The sequence below is a fragment of the Neovison vison genome, chromosome 7, assembly GCF_020171115.1.
Source record: "Neovison vison isolate M4711 chromosome 7, ASM_NN_V1, whole genome shotgun sequence".
Lineage (NCBI taxonomy): Eukaryota > Metazoa > Chordata > Mammalia > Carnivora > Mustelidae > Neogale > Neogale vison.
In genome coordinates, this window is record NC_058097.1 from 147,178,334 (window position 1) to 147,205,160 (window position 26,827).

At 36.3% G+C, this 26,827-nt stretch overlaps 1 protein-coding gene across 13 annotated transcripts in view; it reads right to left on the reverse strand.

Moving 5' to 3' along the window:
- The window catches only part of EMSY (EMSY transcriptional repressor, BRCA2 interacting), an 85,081-nt gene that overhangs the window by 6,498 nt on the left and 51,756 nt on the right, over positions 1-26,827 (reverse strand). For 6 of the 13 annotated variants that reach the window (XM_044258489.1, XM_044258493.1, XM_044258485.1 and 3 more), the window contains 9 exons: positions 25,928-26,098; positions 19,197-19,333; positions 16,591-16,764; positions 14,505-14,703; positions 8,391-8,555; positions 6,514-6,669; positions 5,331-5,372; positions 3,265-3,464; positions 824-1,387 (listed from right to left, as the gene is read on the reverse strand). In XM_044258489.1, the coding sequence (XP_044114424.1) occupies positions 824-1,387; positions 3,265-3,464; positions 5,331-5,372; positions 6,514-6,669; positions 8,391-8,555; positions 14,505-14,703; positions 16,591-16,764; positions 19,197-19,333; positions 25,928-26,098 (1,808 nt within the window). The remainder of the gene's footprint in view (positions 1-823; positions 1,388-3,264; positions 3,465-5,330; positions 5,373-6,513; positions 6,670-8,390; positions 8,556-14,504; positions 14,704-16,590; positions 16,765-19,196; positions 19,334-25,927; positions 26,099-26,827) is intronic. The other 7 variants (XM_044258496.1, XM_044258494.1, XM_044258488.1 and 4 more) reach the window with 4 other exon arrangements.

The window sequence follows — 26,827 nt, forward strand, 5'->3', positions numbered from 1 at the left end:
ATGGGAAAGTATGTGGTTATTTTTAAGAAACCTAGGGAATGAGGAGGGGTAAAAAGAACCTTTGTCTAGCCAGCCAAGGTTCACAGCAATAAAGGAAAAAAAAAGTCACAGAAGCCTTGTTTTCCTTTGGGATTTATATCCCCACACGGTATACCTTCAACCCGTTCTCAAATTATTTGCATTTTCTTCAGTTTTTCAAAATAAAAAGTAGGATTTTCAATTTTTTGCTTCAAAATACACCTATACAAATATATTCTCTATATACGTATTTATAATACATACATATACATCGCTCTAAAGCCACTGGTTTTCCTTAATAGAATTTTTCTTTTGATTATCCAGATAATTCCTCTATAATCTAGAAGATAAATCTAGAAGGTAAATTTATTAACTAGATGATAATGATGTAAACTACAAAGGAAGATGTTCAATGAAGCTTCTTAAAAGACTGTAGTTTACTTAGCATTACTGCCACAGATATAAGAGTTTACAGGCACGGAAAAAAAATATTTTATACCTAAAAAATACAAATAATTTAGGGATCTTGCTTCCATGCACTGCTGACCAATGCTGAAGTGATTTCATTAACTGTCTGGAAAATCAAGTTCTGCATGCTATGCTTTTTTTTTCTTCCTATTATTAATGCGTACATTTCTTCCCTAATATCAACCTTCTGATGGGGTAAAGTAATACCAGCATAAATGAGGCTTTTGAGTTTCCTCTTGCCAGGAGAAAGCACTGCTAATCACGACAGGGTCATGATGTTCTTATTTTTTCCGTGAACAGAGAAGTTTAGCTTTGCATGCTACCAATATTCCGTTACCTGGCTTGCCGGCTGTTTCTCTGATGCAGCTGGGAGCGGCATTTGGCTCTGGGGGGTTTGGGGTTGCACGAAGATTTTTGGTTGGTTCGGAGCCTGCTGCAGTTTAGGGAGCTGCTGCGTGGTTTTCACTGCGAGCACCTGTACTACAGTCTGCGGGGGCTGTGCCATTAAGGTAGGAAGCTGCCTGTCTTTGGCCACCATGGGATGCTGTGTGTGCTGTACATCTGGCTTGGGCTGTGCTTGTTCTTGCTGGAGAGGGGTGAGCTTTTGGTGCCTGATGGAAAGCTGGGGCATTTGCGGGAGTTTGTGCTGGAGCTGGTCTGCCTGCAGGTGGATGGTCTGCTTCTGTTTAGTCTGGAAGCACTGCAGAGTTTTCACTTGCAGCTGAGTCTGTTCCAGCTGGGGCTGGCTAAGTTTCTGCTGCTTAGCTGACTGCGACTGAGTCAGAGCAGATCGGTAAAACAGACCTGTCTGAGGGTCTAAAGTGTCCATCTCTTCAACCTCGCCCTCCTCAGTTCCAAGTTCCTCGCTGTGTTTGGTAAAAGCAGTGTGACTGCTTAATGCCTAAGTAAAAAAGGCACAAAGTAAGAATGAAATAAGAAAAACACCTACATTGCTACATTTTCCTCAAACTGAAGAGACTTGGTTATGAGATTCATTCAAAAATTTTCAGAAGGAAGAGCCTAAAAAGACCAAGAAACTCAAGTTTTCTAAATCTAAAGGGGGGTCTTTAGATTGAGACTCTTGTAATTTCAACTCTTAAGATATTAAGGACTGCAAAAACTGATCTACTCACTTCTTTAAGAGAAGTTCTTGAGAGCCCAGAATGTATAGGTAGGAGGAATAAGGTTGCCCTGCAAGCACAGCCCAACACAGAAAAGGAGAGGTTCTCTGGCTCAGGACACAGCTCTCTTGCCTGGTCATCAGAGATACTGACCCAAGCAAGAAAAGAATGCAGCAACCCAGGAATGAGGTGTCCAGAGAAAAGCTAAGGTTCAGAGAAGCCCACGTTGGCCGTGTGTATGTCCAACCCTGTCCAGAGGGAAGAGTCACTGTCTGAGGGACATGCCCATCCGGGTCCCCAAAGAGGGCCTCTCTGCTCAGAATGGAAATGGGTCATCAGGCTTCACCAAGGCCTGTGTGAAGAACCCTCTGCACTAGTCGTCCTCCCCACTTTGGTCATCTGGGTCCATTGGGCAACAGTTTCCCAGAGACTGGGCTGCCAGGAGGGGAGGAGACCAGGGAGGGGATGGAGAGCACTCCTGTCCGTGGAAAGGGAGATTGTTCTGTGTCAGTTATAACAGTGATGGGAGGAAGCATCGATCCTGAGGGACATGGTTAGGGCCAGCCTGTTTGACCTCTCTGGGGGTCTTGAGAAAGCTCAATGTCAGGACCTGCCAGCAACCAGGCTGAGATCGGATACTCAGCTAAACCTCTGGCCACCTGGCTTTCCTCAGTGACACAACATCCACCCCAACCCCATTCTTCCTGCTTCTTTGTCATGCTATTTCTTTATTCTGAACTTTAAAAACTTTGAGATTCATTTGAAACCCTCCTCTATCTCATAATGACCTTACACATACAGGTTTTTAATGCAACAATTTATTGTCATTCAGGTTAGTTTGCTTACAATTAGGATCAACTGCTACCAGTCAAATAATGGTGATTTATGTGACAACTAATCAGAAGTCACACTTAAATCTGGCATCTATGATATCACTTTGTATAGAGGCAGGATGCTTTGGGTTTAAACCCTGGCTCTGCCACCCAGAATAAGTTACTTAACTTCTGTAAGCATGAGTTTCCTCATTTGTAAGAGGGATAATACACCTACCTTGCAGGATCATAGTGGGAATTAAACAAATTAATGTATTTTAAAGCTCAAAGCACAGTATCTGACACAAAATCAGCTTATCAACATATTCTTTTTCCCTGTTACCCTTGATACCAGATTTCCTGTTTTGTATTAACTCATTCTCCTCCCCCATTAAGTCTCTTCCTCAATTGGTCACAAATAGTAAAAGAAGTGAGATATTTATACGTACTTATAAATAATGTTTCCTATGAGAATTCATTTTAAAACCAAAACACCTAGCAACAAACAGCTAAACAAGATAACTTCTATTTCATTTAAAAATCTCACCTCAGTGATAAATGCTTTCGTAACAACATATATAGAGTGACCAATTCTGAAGTCATAGATTCACCTAGATAATCCCACCCTTTTCAAATGTTCCAATTTTACAGAAGATCCATGAATACTGTTTCTTAATTACTTTCCAGTGTTTTAAGACTCTCAATTCATTTTCTCTACTCAGTCCTCACAGAGGAAAGAACTGCTCTTCAATTCAGTTATTTCCTCTCCTATAATCAATGAAACTGAACCTTATTTCAGGAAGGAGGCAGTAACAGAAGGTAAGAAGAGAAAGAAGAGATACAACCTGCTGCATAATGTGGGTGATTGCTCCAGGGGAAGATGCCGGGATGGACTTCACCACCACTGAAGTCTGTGTTGCAGTCTGTGACTGAGCCACATGCTGGAGCAGGGTCCGCTGGGGCTGGGAGGGCTGTTGGGGCTGGGAGCGATGGCTGACTGAAAATAGAGGAGGTGATGATATTTCTCCAGAAATCACCACAGCATCTGTAACCAGTAGTCATTTTAAACAAATGTCTGTGAGATTGCATCACAGAGAGAATGTGTGGTACTGTGAACTAGGAGGCAGAAGACCAGAGTCTGCCCATCTATGAGATGTGTGACTCTGAGAAAGTCACTTATCTTCTCTGAGACTCTGTGTTCTCATCTGTAAAATGGGAATAACAGAGCCATTATAAGGATGAGATGAGAAATGTGGAAGCACCGTGAAAACTATTATCACAAAGGAGGAACAAACCCCGTAAAGTTACAGCCTTCTGTGAGCTGTACTTAATTTCTCCAACAACCTTCACCCCTTTAAGGTAACAAAACAACAGTAAATTTCTGCAATCAAATCCAGGCTAATGTCTTTAAGGATATGAAGATAATACTAAATTTACTAAGATAATACTTTAATTTATTGGTCTCAGTTCCTAATGCAATATAAAACCCAGAAGCATTCAATCTTTTACATGAAGTGACACTGCCTTGCAGCCTTATAGTTCCTAAGGATGTAAGAGGTCAAGATGATACTGCAAAAAGAACTGGACCAAGAGTCACACCTGGATTCTGTTCCACTCTCCCACCAACCCCAGCTATGTGAATTTGAACAGGTCATTAAATTCTATTAGTCTCTAAACTTACAGGTTTTATTTTTGTTTTTTTTAAAATAGGAAAATAAAAAAAATTTTTCTACCTAGAAGAGGATCAAATGAAGTAACAGATTGAAAATGGTCCTTAAATCATTGTCTTAAAAGTAAACATAGGAATAGAAAAAAATCACAAATTTTGTTCATCTGACATAAATGGGTGAGAATACAGTGTAACAGGAAAACAACCCCATTTCTTATTCTCTCACTACATAAGTCCAAAGGAATAAGCTAGGCATTTATATCCATGTAACAGATGTAAAACAAGGTCTACACTGATGACAAACTATCTCTTACCAGTTTCAACTTCAACTTTTTAAACAGTAAAACATCCACCACTTCTTATTCTACAGAGCCTTAAAAATGCTTATGGTTATTGGGAAATGAACTGTAAGATTAGGTAAGGATTTTGAGAATATCAAAATTCTCTGAATAACCCACGATTCTAATGCTCAAATATCTCAAACTGAAAAAAAGTGTTGATATTAGAACTACTACTGAAATCATTTATAATGTGACTAAGGAGAAAAAAATAAATCATACTAGTATTAAAATTAAACAAATTAATTGAGTTTTTTAACTGACAGAAGCATCATCAGAAATGAGTGACATCTGAAATATAATAATATTTTATGAAATTATCAGATTAATATGGAACATTTCTGCTGCCCATACTAATCTTCATGATTATAACATTAAATTTTTTATTAAGAAAGGAAATGGATTTAATAGATCAACTAAAATCATTTAAGAATAATCCTCATTCAAGATCTATAAACCCCTTCATAGTAATTGCCCAGTGTGCAGGAAAGTCAGAGAAAACTAATACCTATTATAGGATAATACAAGACATCAGGGCCAGGAACCTGGATCTGAAGTCAAAGAAAATGCTTACTGTGGCTGAGGATACGATGGGGAGGAGATTATGGAAGGAAGTCAGAGAGTGAACATATGGAAAACAGCTGAAAGTGACCTTAACTGGGCCATATCAACAGCATAAAACAGTCACTTATTTCTTTAAATAGCTCTTATTTTTTTTCAATGTCAAACTGCTCATTTCTGAGAAAGAATCTCACTATCCTGCAAAAAGAAAGTCTCCTTTTTACTGAGTGGAGCTTACCTTTCCTCTACCAGATCAGAGTAGAGCGCATCCATTTAAGTGGTTCCCCCCCAAACAATAATCTTTTACCTTCAGTTATACTACAAATGGATGCACACCACTTACCTAGAAGGGGAAAAGCAACCTCTGTCCCCTCATCAGTGCGTTCTGAAAAGGATAAGTAAGGGAAGAAATCATAGGTCTTTTCCTCCATTTACCATCTGATAATCTAGTCTATCCCCAGAGGTTAATACTCATATTCCCAACATACTGCCCTCTGCTTTATTTAGCATTCTGCTAAATATCTCTAAAGAAAGATGCTAGATGGCTTTCCATAGTCTTTGACTGGATTCTCCCTTCTGGCAATTTTAACTCATTAATCTTTTTTAAAAATTAACGTATAATGTATTATTTGTTTCAGGGGTACAGGTCTGTGATTCATCAGACTTACACAAATCAGAGCACTCACCATAACCCATTAATCTTTTAAAATATCTCTTAAAAATGATACCAAAGAATTCCTTTTCCACTTTAGTATTTTTGACATCCTTTAAATATTTTTAACTTTACATTCTCCTTTGATCACTGCTTAAGAAAACTTAAGACAGGTGTTCTTGACATACTGCTTCACAAGTCATTTCTCCCAACCCCTAATTATTCAATTATTCACATTACTATTCTCTGAACTATTTCAAATCTCTAGGTAATGAAGTGTCCAAACCAGAAAGCAGTATTCTAGGAATGGTCTCACCAGAATATGAGAGAAAGAATCTATGATCCTTCCTGCTCCACTTTTCTATCTATGCCATCTAAAAATCTCATTAGTGTTTTATGGCCAGACCACATTTTAAAGAAATACCTAATTTGCTTTTCACCAGAACTCCCAAGTATTTACATGGATTTCAAGGTCTCCATTTTTTTCTTTATGCTAAAAAAGCATTGGGTTTTATACCTTCTTTCTCCCTTGACCCACATCCCCTCCCCCCAAACTAGAAAATTCAGATGCATCAGAATATCTATCCTTACATAAAAGGTATTTTATCCTCTTTACAGCTGTCACCTTATAACCACAGATTTCATTTACGGCCACCTTCAATTCTTTATTATTTGCAGTTTGCAACAACCAATTGCTTTTTTCCCCCTTGTCATTAATGATAGGGTAAGTCCCAAGGACAATGTGAATGTACTCTCAGACCAAATTGGAAAAGATCTAGAAATATAAAAACTATATTCTCCCCCAAACAACCATCCCATAAATCCAGAAAGGTAGCTCTCCTACCTTAATACTACTTTTTACAAGGACACCTACCAGTAGTGATGTATTCAGCAACTAGTTCTGACTCTACCACAGCAATGGATGGACTCTCAGGAGAATGTCTCTTTTCCTGGGTCATCTGAATAGGCACTGCCATCTGACTCAAGTCAATAGTGGGTTGTCTTGGTTTAGATTCCAATTTTTCCTTTACTGCATAAAAAAGTCAGGGGAAAAGTTAACTTTTATTACAAACAAGTATCAAAACCAGAGTTGTCCATGGGAGTATGAACCAGACCTCTGGGGTGCTATACTGGCAGTGACTAAGGAAATAGTGAATTGAAAAGAAAAAAAGCAGACTGCTATGTATGGTTGTAGAATGCACAACTTGTACAGCCACACCCAGCAGCCTGGCAAGAAGAACTCATTAGCATTCAGACTAAAATTCCCCCCTACTATGACTAGGCCAAATAATCTGTTTCTCTTATACACAGTTCTCTTAGAACATTTCCTTTACCCTTCTTCAAGGTAGTCCCTGGTTTTCTTGAGTTCACCAACCTGAAAACAAAGGGTGAATAAGCAGTATACACCATGATTTGCTCTAGGGCAGACCTACCCAGAATAGCACAATACAATGACCGGTTTAATTTGATCTATTAAAAATTCAAGATAATCTTCAAAGAAATTTACTAAGTCTTCAACGACTCTTAAAGAATAAAAATTTTCAGTGTTTCTCTGTTCCTACAAAAATGTTTTATGGAATGGCCTGGAAACAAGAATGGGTTCCATGAATAAATTTACTTTCTATCTTAACACTTTTTCTATAAAATCTACTCATTCGGTTTCTACCCTTACAAGACATTAATGCAAATGGCTGAGTATGTCAAAGACAAGAAGCTGAAGAAGTACCTAAGGCCAAAAATAACACCAATAGAAAGATTAAACAAAGATACTAAATGCTAGTATTCTTTGGCTAGTGTAAAGTGGGTGTTATGGCAAATAGTTACCAGTAACTAAGTCCACTGAAAATCATTCAGATCATTCCCATGAAGTTTAATGTGACAAAATCAAGCTAATCATTTAAACAAAGAAAGCAAAACAAAACCAAAATAATATCACAGTCACCCCAAAAGTAGAGTAGACACTGAATTCAGAATCAAAAGACACGGAGTCTTGCTCTGCCACTAGCCTACTAGGTAACATGTTTGGATCTCAGTTTATTTATGCATAAAATGAAGGTTGGATGAGATCATTGCTAAGGTCCCTTTAGTAACCTAATAATCTTTGACTTACTGTAACAGGTAAGTTGGTATAACTGATAGAGGTTTTGCCTGGAGTTTATTGAAGATATTTAAATAACCAGAAATACTGATATGATCTTGTTAAATTAAGGATGGCTTTGCATGGAAGCTCAAGTGGTTAAATTATACAATGAACTAGAAAGATAAAACCAATTAGAATGCTAGCAAGGGCTATTAATGGTGTTTTATGTCCACAAAACTGCCCAACCCGTATCGAGGAGGATGGCAGGGGCTGGGCTCTTCAGTCTGCTTCCTACTATTATTCTTACATAGAACTAGCAGCTATACTGGATCTACCCTTGTGCTAAGAAATGATAGAAACTACTGCCTTCTGGTGACAAAAGGCTACAAGGACTGCCCTTTTAAGCAGGAGACAGAAATGAAAGAGTTCTGCCCTTTTTTTCTCCCTGACTAGCCTATCCTTCAGTATTCCTGGGCAGTATTCTTACTGAACTGAATTAAGTATTCTTACTGAACTGACAAGCAAACAGATTGCAGCAATGACTATAGGCCAGTCCAGAGGGGGGAAATGTGCTCAAATAATAACAAAGAAAATATAACAGTGGTAGTATTTTAGCACAACCCATCTCTAGAGAAAACATGCTTCATTCAATTGAGCATGTGAATTCATACCTGTTGTCTGTTGGAGTTCTAACAGAGCTTTGATTGTTGAAGTAGCTGATTGTGATTCACTGGATACATCCTGATAAATTATGGTGGGACTAGTCTCCATTGCAATCTCATGTTCTGACCAATCCTGACGCCGGGAAGCAATTACATGAACTACAGGCTGGGAATCTGTTTTATATTAGTTAAAAAAAAAAAACCCTATAAACAAAGTTTCTCTTAAAAAAAAAAAACAAAATCTTTGTATTTACTGTAAACTTCATGCTTTATCTCCCCAATAAGACTGTAAGCCCCCAGAGGGCATAATATCTTTCGTGTCTGTATTCACTCACTCATTCACTCCTATACACTGATTCAACAAACTAGGCACCTATAAGCAGGAGTCTATATTGGCACTGAGGATATAAAGGAGCTTACGGAATAATCAGAGGATGCTCAAGAAGCACATAATCTGGCTGGAGAGACAGACATGTAAAAAGACAAATTACAATTTAATGTGGTAATTGCTATAATAAATAGGTGTGCATTTGTGTAAGTAGAGGCATGTTTGTGTGTAATAAGAGCAAAATACTGTAGGAGTCTTATTTTCCCCAGTGCACCTGAAAATGTGCTCTGTATTACAACCTGAGCATCCAGTCAACACTTACTGGATGGCTGAATTGCTGGAAATAAATCCTGTCCACCAACAACAAGAATGGATAAATGATCTAGAAACAGGATGATTTAATAGGACACATATAACATATGGAGTTCAATGTCTTAGGTTACAGTCCCAGCTCTAGCAATTCTTCACAGAAGAGCCTTTAGGTTTTAGTGCCATTATTTCTAAAATGACAATGATAAAATTACCTCTCTGCCTCACAGGAATTCTGAGGATATAATGAAATAATACATGTAAAAGAGCTCCATAAACTACGAAGGACAGTAGAAATGTTATTATTGTTGTTTCTTAAAAGTTCTTGATTCTGAGACTCTTATCAGTTTCAAAATAAATTAGAGGCATAACTCCAAGGTTTATTATATTTATACAATGAAAGTAGGCATGTGAATACTAAATGCGCATTAGAACAAGCAAAAAATTACTGAGTTTTCCATCTACAGAATAAGCAGGTTGGACTAGACTATTGCTCCTTTGTCAGGATTCCACAGAGGACAAAAATTATGTTGGATCCCACTCCCAAGTTTAAATTACAATGGAGGAGAATAAAATAAACACACATATAGCTTTGTATTCTTGGGTAAAATCAAATGACTAGGGCAAACAAGACAAATACATGGAAAGAAAAAGACTGTTTTGATTTGGATTAGTCAGTGAAAGCACTGTAGAAGAATTAAAAGAATTAATGTAGCCCCCTTCCAAAAAAAAGAAACAAGAATAAATTCAGTGTAAGTTCACCTTCTTTGAACGTTTTATTTTTGAACACCACAAAGTTGTTGAAAAAGGTTGGGGAGGTGAAATGACTCTTAAAAAACAAAACAAGCAAAAAAACAGCCTTCCCAAAGAAAAATCGATATATAATAGACATGGAATTTTTAATTACCATTAACAAACTGCATCCCCAATTACCCAAATACCAGGAAGACTATACAACACACCAGGGGTGTATAATTTCCATTAAACTTCTCCCCAAATTCTAGATAGCTATGGGACACTATCCTTCAATACGAAATGTCATGTGATGCATACTACGGTTTTTCCTTACTCGTTATAAGTAGACAAACAGAACTTACCCTTAAGAAAAGTAATTTTATTAGGAAATAATTCTTTTTATAAAACCCAAGTTCTCACATTTAAGAAATTCTCACAATGATGTAAGCACCCGTTTGGGTAGGTGAGAGGACCCATGGCAAAGAATGTTTGCAACTCAATTCTGTATATTCATTAAATATCCAGAATAAAGCAAGGATAACATTTGCAGAGAGATAAGGTAGAAAGAGACTAAAAAAAGAAAACAAATCTCTGCAAGGGAGCACCTATCACCCCAAATAACGTTATCCTGTAGGAGCCAGAGATTCTTCACTCTTTCTGCCCATACTCAAAAAGTAGCTGATCATTGCACAGTATCGCTGCAGCAACCCCAAGAGCTGTGACAAAGTTTCTACATATCTCAATGTAGAAACCAATCCTTAAGTGATTTTCCTCTTTACTTTGGCTTTTATTCTTAGACTAGATAAATCTATTGCCTATTAAGTCTGAGAATGAGGTCAGAATGCAATGACAGAGACATCAAGAATATGATCTCACAGCAGCACCATAGACTTCCCCTATCTGTCTTGAGGATGATGGTCTGCTAACCCTCAGGTATCTTTCCCCCCAGGTCACTTAGCAAATATTTACTGGATGTCTATTACATGTTAGGTACCAGAAATACACACTGTACTGTTATATGCAAGGACAGATCAGGAATCTCTATGAAAGAATGTCTCCTGTAACTTTACCATAAAAGGCCCATATCACATTTTCATGGAAAAGTTCAGACCTCTCAGCTAGCAGGGATCTAAAAGTTCATTTCACGCTATCAGCAATCCTATACTAAAATCTTCACAGTATCCCAATCCAGGAACTGCAACACCAGAAAGCTCACTACTTTCTAAGATAGTTTCCTCCCATTTCTGCAGTTATGACAATTAGAAAATTTTCTTAAATGGGCAGGGTTTCCTGTGACTTCTACCCAATGGTTCTAGTTTCCACCCATGTAGCCACAAAGGCCAACTCTTTTCCCTCTTGCATGTCACAGTCAAGAAAACTGACAGCTCCCAGTGTGCCCAAACCAATCCTCATCTTCTCTTCTCCATAATAAATGTCCTGTTTCCAACAACACTTTCTCACATAAAATGATTCCCAGATGCCTTACTCATCTAAAACACCCTTTCTAAACTAAACCCAGGGGATGCCTGGGTGGCACAGCTGGTTAAGCGGTTGCCTTCAGCTCAGGTCATGATCCCAGGGTCCTGGGATCGAGTCCCACATTGGGTTCCTTGCTTAGCAGGAGCCTGCTTCTGTCTCTGCCTCTGCCTGCCACTCTGCTTGCTTGTGCTCTCTCTCTCTGACAAAAAACAAATGAACAAGCAAACAAACAAACAAAAACACAACACTAAACCCAAGATGTCTATGTCCCTTCTATGATGTAGTATTTTTCCACTGAAGTACTGTCATAAAGCCCTAGTCCTTCGTTGTATTAAACTGCCTAGACAACATCACTCAAAATGTTTCAGAGAACATTAGTTCCTAAAGATGTTCTATAAAAGATGGGTTCTAAGGTCAAAAAAGTTGGGGAGCAGTTTACATTATATACTCTTCTATTCATCTTTCACAATATATATTAACACATAATAGCTCTGGAAAGTTTTGCAATAAGTATGTTTTGCTTAACCTAGATTTGCTTAACCTGGATAACCCACTCTCACCATGATCTACCAAGATCATAAAGCTTTTGGAAAAATCATCCTAGAAACCAATTTGTGGCCTCCTTAAAGCAATGTCTTTATACGATGCATTTTTGTATCTGCCTCATACCCTGTTCCATCTTAAATCCCTACCCTTGGTTTTCTCTCCTTGCTCCCTTCCATTTCACTTCACATAATCCACTAATCCACCTTAAACCTACTGGAAATAAACAAAATTTAAATAAAGAAATCTTTAAGGGGTGCCTGAGTGGCTCAGTGGGTTAAAGCCTCTGCCTTTGGCTCAGGTCGTGATCCCGGGGTCCTGGGATTGAGCCCTGCATTGGGCTCTCTGCTCAGCGGGGAGCCTGCTTCCCTTCCTCTCTCTCTCTACCTGCCTGTCTGTGATCTCTGTCAAATAAATAAATAAATGAAATCTTTAAAAAAAAAATCTTTAATATTTCTCTCTTTTTAATTTAACTCTTCTTGCAAGTTTCTTGAAAGTTTGAAATTACATTAAAAGAAAAAGTTACCAAAGGTGAGGGAGTGGCAAAAACTACAAAAAAATATAAAGGAAAAAATGAACTGCTATGTAATGCTTACATTCCCAACAGGTACAACCCTCATATACTTTGCATGATCTTAGACTAACCAAAATCTATCCCTTTCTCTTTAAATCACAGCATATAGATCATTAGTCATTGTGAGAATGCACTAAGGAGCTATACAAAGATATGAGTGGGATAAGGATGATAAAAACTGGCTTTATAATCTAGATATATGTATTCCGAATTGTTAACTTTTTCTGTATTACAGAATATTTTAAAAATAATATGTAATGATACATGACAAATAAATAAAAACAGATGAAACAGATGTATAATAGATTGAAAAGCAGAAAACCTTCCACTCAATCACTTCCAAAAATATCCAAACTTCTGTCCCATTCTTAGAATGAACACTTAAGACTGCCTAATGAAATGGCATGTTTGGGAACTAAAGACTGGCTTACAGCTTCCTTAGGAAAAGACTTGAAATTTCATAAGATAACCTGAGATTATAGATATAAAAACATCTACTGTTCATGCCCCCCTATTAGGACCAACTCATAAGCTAAACATTTTACCTGTCCTCTATAAAAATATTTCTCAAGGAAAAAAATGACATGTATTATTCAAGGAACCAGAGACTAAAAAGTAAAAGAGAAAAATACAGCTGATGTGTGGAAGAAAGAATGGAATCTTTAAATAGCAAATCATTATGAAATAAAGATCAAATGAAACAGAACAGGCATCACTCCATTGTAACTTGTACAAAGACTGATTCATAATAAATACAGAATGATAAACTGAATCTTCTCAGTAAATTGATCCAGAAAATATTACTAACATTGATAATATGCTGAAGAAAATTATCCACTCTCTAAAATGAGTGTCATGTTGTTTGTTAAAATCAACAGTTTTATTTATTTTTAACTGAAAAGTTTTCAAAGACCACTTCAAATGCTATGTCCTCAAGAAGCTTTCTTATTCTCTCCTCACTGGAGTGTGAATATTTAGCCTTTGTCATTTTTATTTGTTACTAATAAACTTATTATACTCATACTGAAGTTGTACGTGTATTTTTAAATCTCCTATTCTAGATTTTAACAAAAATTACATTTTACTCAACATTTATAGGGCCTAGGATAATACTTAATATATAGCATAAAAAACATATATATAAATGTCAAATTCAATTAATGGACTAATCAGGAATTTGAACCCTGTAAGCAATCTGAACTTCCCATTAATCTGGAAAGACTCTGCTAAACAATTAGAATAATAAAAGTGCATAAGATGAAGAATCTGCATTAGAAAAGTGAAATGTTCAGAAAGCACTCCAGAAAAAATAATAGGGGGGTAAGGAGAGGGAATGGAGTGAGTGAGGAATGATCAAGGGAAGATAAACAGCTTTGCTTAGTAGATGCATTGGAGCATATAAGCAAGCATAGGCATAAATATACCTACCATCTGACAATAAGGGTGTGGTTAAGGTAACTGACAAACATTAGTACTAGATTTGTAGGTTTCAGAGCTTATGATTAAGAATTTATTTCAAGAGATATTCTAGACAAACTACATAATTAAAACAACAATGAGGATAAAGAGCTTCCCTACTATAGAGTCTGGCTTCATTGCTCCTTCCTTATAATTAGGACAACCATACAGTATCATGTAAATTGGGATACTTTGAGAGTGAAAAGGAATGCTATTAATAGTTATGCTGGAACAGATATAAACCAGGACTTGTTCTCTGCAAACTGCAACGTATGGTCACTCTACTTATAGCTCAGTTATGGCCCACCTCTGGCCACCCTGATTCTTTCTCAAGGTTCAACAGTAACCATTCAAAAGATACATTTGCTTTCTTGCCCACTTACTTCTCTTACTACCCAAAAGGAAACAAGAAGAACCACAGCATTATTCAAGTTTGGTTAACACCTACCTGCCAAAATCACCATCTAAAGTTTACCAATTATTTGATGAACATAAGCTACACAGGAAAGAATGGTTAAATCTTATCAAAAACAAAACTTCAGCTCACTGATTACATATCAAACAACGGAAAATAAAATCAAAAGAATCAACAAAGCAAACCATACATGTTTGTTTGAAACCCCTAGATTCAACTATTTTGGTACTGGGGCACTATGTCAGAAGCAATTACATAAATCAGAAGTAAAATGCATCTTACCTTGGGAACTTTGGGAGGACTCTGTAGAAGAGGAACTACTGTCTGTATAACTCTGTGGGTCTTCTTTTCCCTCTTGAATAGATGAATTACCAGCTTCTGCCACCCTAGATGCTTGCTGTAATGTTTCTGTGACCAGTTGCCTTGTCTGTTCACTAACAACTGTGGCCTGAAATGTCACTGGTTTGGGTTTAATTAGAACCTAGAAGAAAATCAGAAATACACCCAGCTTAAATTTTAGAACACTATTTAAAATGCCAAACTTCAAGTCATGAAGAATTTTTCCTGACATGGGAAGCTGCATTCTGTATATTTATTATGCTTTGGGCACAACACTGTCCATCAAAGACTAATTCAATCTATGAACAAATCAGAGTCAAGCCACATACAAGATTTTAAGTGGTACATGCCAGACTGCAACAGCCACAATTTTGACAAGAGGCTCTCCCCTGTTTTTTCTTGCCTATGATGACCTCAGAAGTCATTTTACAATCTGTGTGGGCTATATAGTAGAAAGACAGCCACACACTATGGACAGCAGAAGAGAAAGACACAAGGAGCCTGGATTCCCAATGCCACAAGAATAGTCTAGAATTTTCTCCCTCTGAACATTTATTAGCATCATAAAATAATTAACACATTATTATTAACATAATAAAAATAAAACTTTATTTGTATAAGCCACTTTTCTTCAGGTTTCTTTTCATTAACAACCAAATGAAATTCCTAATTGAGAAAACTGCACAAAATGGTGGGGACCTAAGTCATCTTCGAAAGATCCCCAGAACACTACTGACTTAGACAACTGTTATTTGAAGCAATTATGACACATGTGGTAGATCAATTCCTGGCAAAGGTCAAAACCACAGACATTAAAATAAGTGAAATGGGAGAAAGATTTCAAACTGAACCATTCCACTTCAAAATCTGAACTCTAGGAGCTGACTTCAGTTGGGTGCCTAGAATAAAAATGTTGACTGAGCACATTTAGTTTTTATTTCTCCAATATGTAAGATTCGAAACCTATTTTGACGCCACTAATTCACCCATTTCCAAGAATTCAAGAATGAAAACATGGGTTATTCTATGATGCAAATGATGGAGCAAATGAGGATTATTACCAGTTAAAACTTAAAGGCAATTTGGACTTATCTCTAATCACAAAACTTGTTTGTTTAAATGTGTATACTACTTCACTATCATTCTAAGGGAATTGATCCTAAAGGCAAATTACTAAAGTAAAATAAAACCTTTTACAAGAATTCTAGGATAACATTTCTCAACCAAAGTTGACATTACTTCCTTTGCTGTTCTCATAAAGAATTTAAAGTAGGAACTTTATAAAATAAATAGTAGTCTAGCAACATAAGATTAAATCCTTAGCCTCAATTTTCTAGGCAAATTTCCAGAAAAATTCCCTTATCTTCTATTGCTTGAAAAATGAACAGATCTCTAGCTACTCTATCACTTAGGTTTCAAGTAAAACAAATTTTGTAAGTATTTAAAATGCTTTCAAAAGCCATACCAGCTTATAAAAAATACTTGTTTCTGAGAGATTCCAAATAACTACCACTGTGCCTCAAGCATCTACTTCTCAAATAACAATATATCCCTTCAGCAGATTTTATTCCAAGGGTGTTCATTTCCCCAAACTTTGCTCATGACGTGGCATAAATATTTAGATACCCCCCTCCCAAAAAAAGTACTGAAGAGAGAAACACAGGTTTTGAAAACAGATGATTAAGCACATTTGGTCATAACTTAACAATCGGATCTTTTAAAAGATTATATTGATCTTCTCATTCAAATTTCTAGCATGGAATTTTAGGAATTTGAAATATGCCAGAGCCAAGAAAAAACACTGTATCTTTTTTTTTTTAAGATTTTATTTATTTATTTGACAGACAGAGATCACAAGTAGGCAGAGAGGCAGGCGTCGGGATGGGGGGAAGCAGGCTCCCTACTGAGCAGAGAGCCCGATGTGGAGCTCGATCCCAGGACCCTGGGATCATGACCTGAGCCAAAGGCAGAGGCTTTAACCCACTGAGCCACCCAGGGGCCCCAAAAGCCACCATTTCTTATAGCATACCTGTGTTTTCCCTTGCTGCCCATAAACAATTTTCGTCGGGATGATTTTAGCTGCTGGTTGAACTGTGGAACCTATTCCTTTTGGTTGAGTTACAATCATTTTGGTGATGGGTCTTGTAGCAGTGATAATGGCTGGCTTTGCTCCTGTTGGCACCGTCTGAATAGTTTTTTCTCCCTAAATTAAAGTCAGTGAATATATGAGACTTATATGTATTTAAATGACAAAAACTAAAAAATCCTTTTATTGAAAAATCACACAGCAAGGTTTTACCAGGATGATCAGGAGAGGACTGTAAATTAAAAAGCAAAGTACAATGTTTTCAGGTGACCAAAAATCCTAGACATAGTTGAGACAGTCCTAAAAGTCATCTGCCCAACTTTTGGTCCAAAGAAAGCATAACTTATTTCTTGACAAGTGTATTTTAAAAATTATCTCACATAAGAATATTTACTACCATGTCACATTCATAAAATACATACATTAAAATAGTCAGGAAATTACATAAGAATATATACTAAAATGTTAACAACAGCTATCTCTAAGAGTTGGGATTATAAGTCTCCCCCTTTATTTTCTAATTTACCCAAATTTTATTTTGGGTAAAATAAACATTACCTTTATTTTCTAATTTAGCCAAAATAGACATTAATACAATAAGAAATTATTATGCATTATACCAATAGCTAAATGGATACCTACAAATAAAATAAGCTCCCCAAATACAAAATTATAAGGACACACAGCAATCTCTATGCAAAAAAGAATGGGCAAGAGATGAAATCAGATATTAACAAATGTTCTGAGGTTATACGGGAAAATACAGAAAACAAACCTAGATCATTTCCCACGTTTTATTATTAGTATGTTACTAATATCACTTTAGTCTATTAACTAAAGAGCTTAAGCCCATTAACTTTTCACCATTTTTTCACTTTTGTCTGCTCTATTCTTAAGTACCTTCTGTCATTTATAGAGTCAACACTTGAGTTAAAATTCAAAAACGGTGATTTTACTAAATAATTCATTCTTAAAGTTAAAATCATAAAACTGAAAAGAAAAATTTTTACCTTAATTGGTTTTTAACTTTTAGTCATCATCATCTGAATGTATGGCCATCTAAATTTAGCAGCCAGTAAGAACAAAGTACCCACGTGAGCTGGCAGAAGGTAATTACTCTGAATTTAGAGCTAAATAGGATTATAAAAATCACAAGTTTAACTATTTGCTGTAAGGGAGATAGTTATCTTAGGGAGATATGAAGTGTCTATCACTGCTGTTATTACTTATTTTAATACAAACACACCGTTCACAGCAGCAGCTTTGGAAGGAGCTCTAGTTCATACGCCAAGAGCCATTAGCTTGCAAGTGGGCATGCCTACCTATCAAATAGCTTAATGGGCCCTGTCCAAGTATAATGACTCATTCAAAGCCTATCAAAACCAACTAGCAGGCTATTTGAAGAGGCTCTTTTGATGTGTAGACATGCCCACGTAAACAAGCTGTTGAGTACAGATGCATATACATATGTGTAGTCTTATGCTCTGCTCTATTTTACTAGTATTTCCTGAGTCAAACTCCTGCGTTAGATATACCTAGCAGCTAGGATTCATACACAACTCTTTGCTGTATATGACCACAGGACTTTGGGTACATGGCATCCCCTCTTACATATCAAATTCTATGAAACTGTAAACCAGACTATAAAAGGGTTCTGAAAATAGGAATTCTAATCCAGGCTTTATTTTGGCTTACCGTGTAAACTCAGGCTATGTTTTCCCACATGATGAAAAGATCTAATGCCAACATTATAAAGATTGTGATGCCTACTCAAGATCTACTCAAGATAGATACTCAAAATCTACTAAAATGAAGTACAGCATTTTTTTTTCTAGCAAAGTCAGGACATTACCAAGCCTAAATAGTTAAGTACCAAGAGTAACAACAGTAAGAAAAAAACCTACTTATTTAGGACTTCCTACACACGAGGCACTGTTCTAAGCATTTTCAAAATAGCTACCAGTTACTGAACAAACTCAGTGGTAAAGATCATCATCCCCAACTTATAAATGAGGAAATTAAGGATGACAGAAGTTGAGTAAATTTGCCAAGGTCAAACAACTACGATACTACGAGACAAAGCCCAGGTTTGTCTAACCCCAAACTTCTGCACAACTGCCTTCACAACTACAAATGAAGCAGTTAATTATGAAAGTAAATTCCTGTCAATTAATTTTCTTCATTCCAAATATTTCACTTTGCCCAGCCTGGGCTAATACTATGCTTGTGTCTACTGGCCAGAGGCAGGAATAAAACTGTCCTCTAACAGAGGTCTCCCTGTAGTTAAGCCAGTGGAATCCTCCATCTAGACTAAGCTAAGCATCTAAATCATGGTCATAAGCAATTTAGCTATGAGCAACATGTTTTAGAAATTACTGTGAAAAACGGCATCAGTTGGTGGTATTTTAACAGTTATTACATCACAGTAGTGGTAAATCAAACCATACAGGCCATTGTGGGGTTCTGAAGTCCTTAGGCAAATATTTATATAGCTGGTCTTTAAAATCCTCAGTGGATTCGCTCAGTCTGCAGTACAAGCTCTTACTTACTCCAGCATTTAGCAATGTTGTGACAACGTTTTTGCCCGGGAGGCCTTGAATAGTCGTTCCTTTTCCTGTAGTCTTTTGCACAACAATCACATTAGGCTTGGAAGTCATTGGGATTGTAGTGATTTTGGTAGTTGTTCCTTAGAGAGGGGGGAGAAAAGGAGGCCTGAGTTAAGGACTAGTGATATTTGGTTATTTCTGTTTATGCTGTATATAATTAATACATGTATTAATGTCATTCTCAGATGACACAAAAGTTGTCGTGAGGATGAAAATGAAGGCTTGGAACAGTAAGCAGAAGCTGTCCCAGAATGAGAGACTATTAAGAATTAACTTTTACAGCAATCATCTTTTTGGGAATTTGAAAACCTGTACACCAAAATCAAAATCTAAAATATCACTATCAGTTTCCCTGTCAATATTCCTCCCCTGACTAGTTAATTGACACAAATAAAAATCTGCCTTCCACGACAAAAATTTCCCCAAACCCAGTATTATATTTATTTGACTAGTGTGATGCAAAAACTCTTCAAAAAAGAACATTAAAAAGAGGTAAATACTTAACAAAACCACATAACTTTAGACTGTACAGAAAATTTATGAAAGTAAGCCATTTATATTTATGTGATTTAAAAAAAACCAAACACTCATAGGCCAAGGCACAAATTAAACACATGCTCTTGTGATCTGTAGCACTCGGAAGAGTATGAGGATGAAACTCCAATTTACATATTTTTATGAATGGATCTATATTTTCAACAATTAAGATCTATTCAGTAGATCTACATCTACTGATCCAAACATCTTCCTTACATCCTTCCACAACCTACTTCTCTTATACCTATCAAATTTGTACCCTATACTCTTCTGATTGTCGCAGTTAGAAATCCTGGTGCAAATCTTGCTTTGTGAAAGCCCCTGGAGCTCCAAACTCTATCTTTTTGCATCCCTAATTCCTCAGGGTTTATCACAGACTGTATAGGAATTACTCAGTAACAGTTGTTCAGTGAGTATATGAACAAACTCGATTTGTCATCAACTTAGGTGTTCTTTCAAAATGTTATCAATGTCAACAGACCCTCTTCTCTTTTGGCTTCCCATATTTTCTCCCTATTTCAAGTTTCTGTATCATACAAACAGCTCTCATGCTCCTGCTATATCAAACATTCTTTTTCTTTTTATTTTTTTTAAAGATTTTATTTATTTGAGAGAGAGAGAGAGCATGAGAGTAGAGAGGTCAGCAGGAGAAGCAGACTCCCCGCCGAGCAAGGAGCCAGATGTGGGACTCGATCCCGGGACTCCAGGATCATGACCTGAGCCAAAGGCAGTTGCTTAACCAACTGAGCCACCCAGGCACCCCCGAAACATTCTTTTTAAAAAACCAGTTTGGGGGCGCCTGGGTGGCTCAGTGGGTTGAGCCGCTGCCTTCGGCTCGGGTCGTGATCTCGGGGTCCTGGGATCGAGTCCCGCATCGGGCTCTCTGCTCAGCGGGGAGCCTGCTTCCCTCTCTCTCTCTGCCTGCCTCTCCATCTACTTGTGATTTCTCTCTGTCAAATAAATAAATAAAATCTTTAAAAAAAAAACAAAAACCAGTTTGATCATGTCAAGAACCCAATGTAAAACTGGTCAAAAACCTGCCCAGGGCTACTGGTTGACTCAGTTAGTATAGCATATGACTCTTGGGGTTGTAAATTTGAGCCCTATTCTGGATAGAGATTACTTTAAAACAAAACAAACTTTCCTAATCCCTATTTGATCTAGATCTAACTTTCCCTCTTAGATTTCACAATCCTACATGACCCGATCCTTAAATCTACCTACTTGATCTTATTTGTTCCTATTCCATAATATACACCACAAACTCTAGTCTAGTAAGTAACTTCTTCACTATGGTTTTCTAGTACCTGTCACATAGAGCCCAAATTCCTCTTAGGTTTTCAGGTTTTGCCAGACTTTAATTTTCAGGATTATTCTATCTATCTATCTATCTATCTACCTATCTCCTTGAGTATGTTATTTTCCACACTGATCCTCGAGCATATGTTATAATGCTACTTCTATGCCTATGATTTCCTCTGCCCATGAAGACGTCATACTTTTCTTTTCTAGGCTTGCATATCATTTATCAAATGACCAAGCCCAGAACAGGTACCATTTAAAAACATGATGGATTAATAAGTTCCCAAGAAGAAAAATTAAACAAAATTATATTCTTTTCTACAAGAAAGACAGCATTCATGACGAGAGTTTTAGAAATAAGGTTACACTAAAAACAAGAATATTCTAGTCAGTTCTTGGCAATCTTATTGCTTATTACTTTATATATCTTTATAATATACTTGCCATCATCTAATGTCTTGTCTGTCCAAGATAACACCATCAGGTTACATAAAAACACACTTTTATCCAAACACCAACTTCACAAATGATTTTCCATCTATCTGTAGTTTTTGAATAGTAAGCTGTTAAGAGCCACAAAGACCACACTGCCCATTATTCATATGTATCAACTTCAACTCTTAATTAGCTTCAATCCTTCATACATGACTGATTACTATGACTCCTTCAACAATACAGCCTCACTAAATATTTGGTTAATAAAAATGTTTTTAGAAAGTAAGCATTAAAAATTATCTCGAGGAAATATAAACTAAGCTTTCACCAAAGTACAAGGACCATTTTTTGGAAAAGCTTGCTAAACAAGTGCCTTATATTTGTATCTAAGTCACTGTCTAAAACTTTCTATTACAGGGATTTGTCAATTTATTGAACAGTTGCAAATTAAGTTCACCAGCTTAACAAAATGAAGGGTGCGGGGAGAAGGTAGAAAACAGAAGAAAAAGGCATAACGTAAGGAAAAGTACAGTGTCATATTAAAACACAGAATTATCCAGTTATTAAAGTGTGAAATTCCAGTGAGCATGTTTCTTTCAGTTGATAACTATGTTGTATGGATAAAACAAGTGTTATTCATTTTTTTTTTAAAAAAAGATCTTCCTCTAGGGGTGCCTAGGTGGCTCAGTTGTTTGAGCATCAGACTACTGCTTGGTTTCAGAGCATCAGACTATTGGTTTTGGTTAGATCATGATCTCAGAGTGGTGAGATCAAGCCCCCACTTGAGCCCCACCTCATAGGGCTCTGCACTCTAGGGGAGTCTGCTGGAGATTCTCTCTCTCTCCCTCTCCTGCTGCTCCTCTGCCCACTTGTACAGACAACCACTCTCTCTAAAATAAGTGAATCTAAAAAAATTAAAATAAAGGTCTACCTCTACACTTTCATTGTAATTAGTTTACAGTTCTGATGCTACAACAGAGCTTATAAAAGTTCATTTGTTTAGCATTCTTTAGGGCAGAGAATGCATCCATGTACATCCCTATGTATCACAGCACCCAGCCAAAGATCTGGCTCATAGAATATCAGAGCACCCACTATATATATGGTCTTTAGTTATAAATTGCATCTACTGTGCAAATTAACTATAACTCACATTTGGATCATGGCCTATGATATTGGATGCATTCCAGGGATTTCTTTTTTTTTTTTTTTTTTTTTTTTTTTTTTTTTTTTTTTTTTTTTTTTTATTCCAGGGATTTCTATTTAAAAATAAGATTCCTGTAAAAATTATGCATTATGGTAGGATGGTTTAAAGAAACTAATTTATTGGCCCAGATTTTACTATTCAGATATCTTTTACATCACTCTAACAATCTGGACTCTTGGGTAATGTTTTATGCTGCTTTGCTCAAAGAATGAGCAAATGAACGAACAAATGGAAAGATAGATAAACACTAGGCCCTTGCCTGAACATTGTACTAAGGATCAAGAAAATCAAAATCAAGTCTTGCCAATGTCACAGGTTCTCATAATGTCCTTCGAGTGAAGATGAGTTCATCTCTGAAGGATGCAACAATCTTCTGTATAAAATAGCCATGGTTCCTTAACCAACCCTCAACAAAGTGCACCAAAAAACTTATATATCTGATAGGCCTACCTACATATATACATAGAAGTAAATATCTGATTCTGAGGAGTTAAATAACTATAAAAATAGTCATGCCTTCCATTTAGTTGTTTATTCTAATGAAAGGAAAAACTTGACCTTTCTAGAAAGCACTTTGGAAGCATGACCTTGCTTTCTAGAGAAAAGGAAGTAAGAACATCACGTAATTGATTTATAATAACCAAAAAAATTGGAAGAAACCTAAAACAATCAATAATGAGAAAATAGCTAAACTATGGTGCATCATATAAGGAAACATTGTGTAGCCATTAAATGGGGGCAGAGGAGTTCTCAAGATACATTTAAAAGAATAGGAAAATAAGATTATTCTATGAAAAAAGGGTAAAAGCTGATTATTATAGATTTCAATGTAATTTAAAAAATATACATACATTCACTTATAACAAAAAAAAAAAAAAATGAACAGAAAAAGGAACCAACAGAAATACATACACTTGAATTTTACCATAGTTCTCTGGATGGTAAAAATCATATGTTTTTCATTTTCGTTGTATCTTTCTGTATTTTCCAAATTACCCATGATAAGGGGGAAAGTACCATTTTCCTTTTTAAAGCCTTCTATTTTTACAGCTAGCTGTCTGGGTATCTTTTTTTAAAAATTTTTTTTGAAGATTTTATTTATTTATTTGAGAGAGACAGTAAGAGAGAGAGCATGAGCAGGGGGGAGAGAGGGAGAGGGACTCCCCACTGAGCTGGGAGCCCAAAGTGGGGCTTGATCCCAGGACCCTGAGATTATGACCTGAGCCAAGGGCAGCTGCTTAACCAACTGAGCCACCCAGGCACCCCAGATGTCTGGGTGTCTTTTAAGAAAAGTATTTAATTTTTATTTGGGGATAAGGGAGTAGGGTAGGCACAAACTCTAGAATCCAGCATCTAATTATGGATTACCCAAATTCATCCAACTAGGCTTACCAGTTCTATATGAATAGATAACCAGGGTCTGAAAACTGCTAATAAACTAAACTGTGATCCCACTATCACGAAGTAACAAAAACATTACAAAATAAGAGAACTGTCTTCATAAGGGATATTGATATGCAATAAGGATCAGCTTAGAGCAGTCAGAAATGAGAGATTCCTTAAAATAAAAGTGTCAGTGAGGTGGGAGTAGGCACAAAACAAGCTCCACACAACAAATAGCACCATTTCAACTTTGTGCCAAGTATATCCTATAGCTAGAAAAGTTTAAGAACTCTTCTCATGTATACCATATGTACTTGAAATAGCAGCTAACCATGAGTTGTTTTATATTTACATACAAAGGTAGATAAAATGTTTACATGTGTAGGATACAGATCTCTGGCTTCCAGAAAAAATATGCTTGCTTACTGTACCGCTCTAACCTGGTACAAAGCAGCTAAATCATGAAGAAGGTCTGACAACAGTGGCCTCATGACATCTAGACATTCCTTCAAGCTGTAAAGTTATTATGAATTCATATGTAAGTAAAGAAAAACTATTATAGTGATAAAAAGCTACATACCAATGAAGAATGATCACTTTTTGAAAAATGTTTTAGACTGTGCTCTATACCATTAAGATACTGTCAGGTAATAAATCATAATTTGAGTTTTCACTGTGTTATTTTAAAAAATCCTCTTAAAGCTGGAGTATGATGATTCTTTCCCTACTGGTTTCACCTTCCTCAGTTTGGCAAACATCAGATTTTCTCACTTACACTTAAAAACAGAGCCAATATTAGCAGCTTTAAATACTGTGCTTTATGCCAATATCATGCCTGCTTTGTTGTTTTTTTTTTTCTTTCAGTCCCTGAGTTATCAGCAACATCATATATTACCAGGTACTTCAATCCCTTCACAGAACAACTCACCAGGGGCATAAAAAATATGGCTAGTCCACAAAAATGGTAGACAGTTGAAGTCCACAGGGCTTGCTTGATGAGAGATTATTTACATAATTTTAATTAAAAACTAATGAAGAAAATAGATGCTATGTTAACATTCCACTTCAGAGTCCATAGTCCAATACTGCAGGAATTAATGAGCTGATAAAAACGAGGTAAAGTCCCAGAATACCAGTAAAGTATTAGCTTTCACTATCTGAGTAAAATATTTCTTAAAAGTAAACAATCAATATAATGGTGAAAAGAAAATAAAAAGATATTCAAATATCTTTATTTTTAATAAGCTAAAGTGACATTAGTAAATGAAATTATGAGATATAGTCCTTCAAACATATTTAGATGAATAGCCATTAAGTGGGGGCAGAGTTCTCAAGATACATTTAAAAGAATAGGAAAATAAGATTATTCTATGAAAAAAGGGTCTTCCTCTATCTCGCTTGTGTGGTCTTGGATAGGTCAATCTCATCTCTCTAAACTTCAATCTCTAAACTTCAATCTGTTTGTACCTGTCAACTGGGGGTGATGCCAACTATTTGGATTTATCAGTTCTGAAAGGACTGACAAATGGGAGAATACTTAGTAAATGAAAAATCTCCATAAAAATGTAAATCAAAGTATTTCCATTCTGATGAAAAACAACTAAATGTTCTATTTTAAAATCAAAAACTTAATGTGTGAAAACTCAATACTAGAAATAAAAAACTACACTTAAAATCACTAAACATCAGGACTAAAAATAAAGCTCCAGAATCGTAAGCAGAAAACAGATCAAAAAGAATCCTTCAACAGTGAAAAGCTTTTTCCTCTTACAAGTTACCTATAGATTTAACATATTTCAGATATACCTACCAGAAACTATATTACTGCTAATTATCTTGCCCCCCAAGGTGGCTAATGACTTGGGTACAACTGTAATGATGCTACCACTGGTAGTTTTCACGTAAGTTGCAGCTCCAGGGGTTGCAGCCATCCGACCTATGGACGGGCTCACTGTCGGCCGGGTATAGGTTGCCTGTGTGCCTATAAAAAGGGAAAAGCCGAAGAAAAACTTGTCATTACTTATAGAAGAATGACAATTGATACAGTTCAGCTATAATTCAACGTAATCTACATTGCTTTAACTTGAAAATGGAATTTCAAGGTGTCAAGACATTAAGTAACAATTTATAGCCAGTTTTCAATGCACATAGCAAGAACTAAGGCCAAGTCAATTTGAATTAATTTTACACATAAAATTTTGTGATGTGTTGCATCAAATTACTAACCTCAAGAAAAAGTACAAGTAACTATGTTCCTTTCTTCCACTACCCTTCTTCCACTAGTTCTATGCCAAAAGAAACTTAAGTTTAATCATATTCCCTGCCAGAGCATTTTAGATATTTCTGTTATAGACTTTAAGGTTTCTGCATCTGTTTTATGCTGTCTCAGTGCCAAACCCAATGTCAGCACTCAGCAAATAAGGCAGTATTGTTTGCTTAAAATTTTATAAACTTTTACTATTTTGTCCTCTGCTACTCTCTAAATATATTTCCATCTTTTAAAGAATTATTCCATCATTTTACTAGAGATTAAAGTTGAAGCTGCCAAAGAGTTGCCAGAAATATTTCTTCTAGCCAAAAAAGTTCACTATTTACATATTTCCTCAACTCTAACTGACCTGTTAGAGTATTTTTCTTCATGTCTCTCAAAGGATTTTGCACTCTTGCCCACTATCCTAAGGACTTCTTTTCCCAAACAGGAATTAAAAAC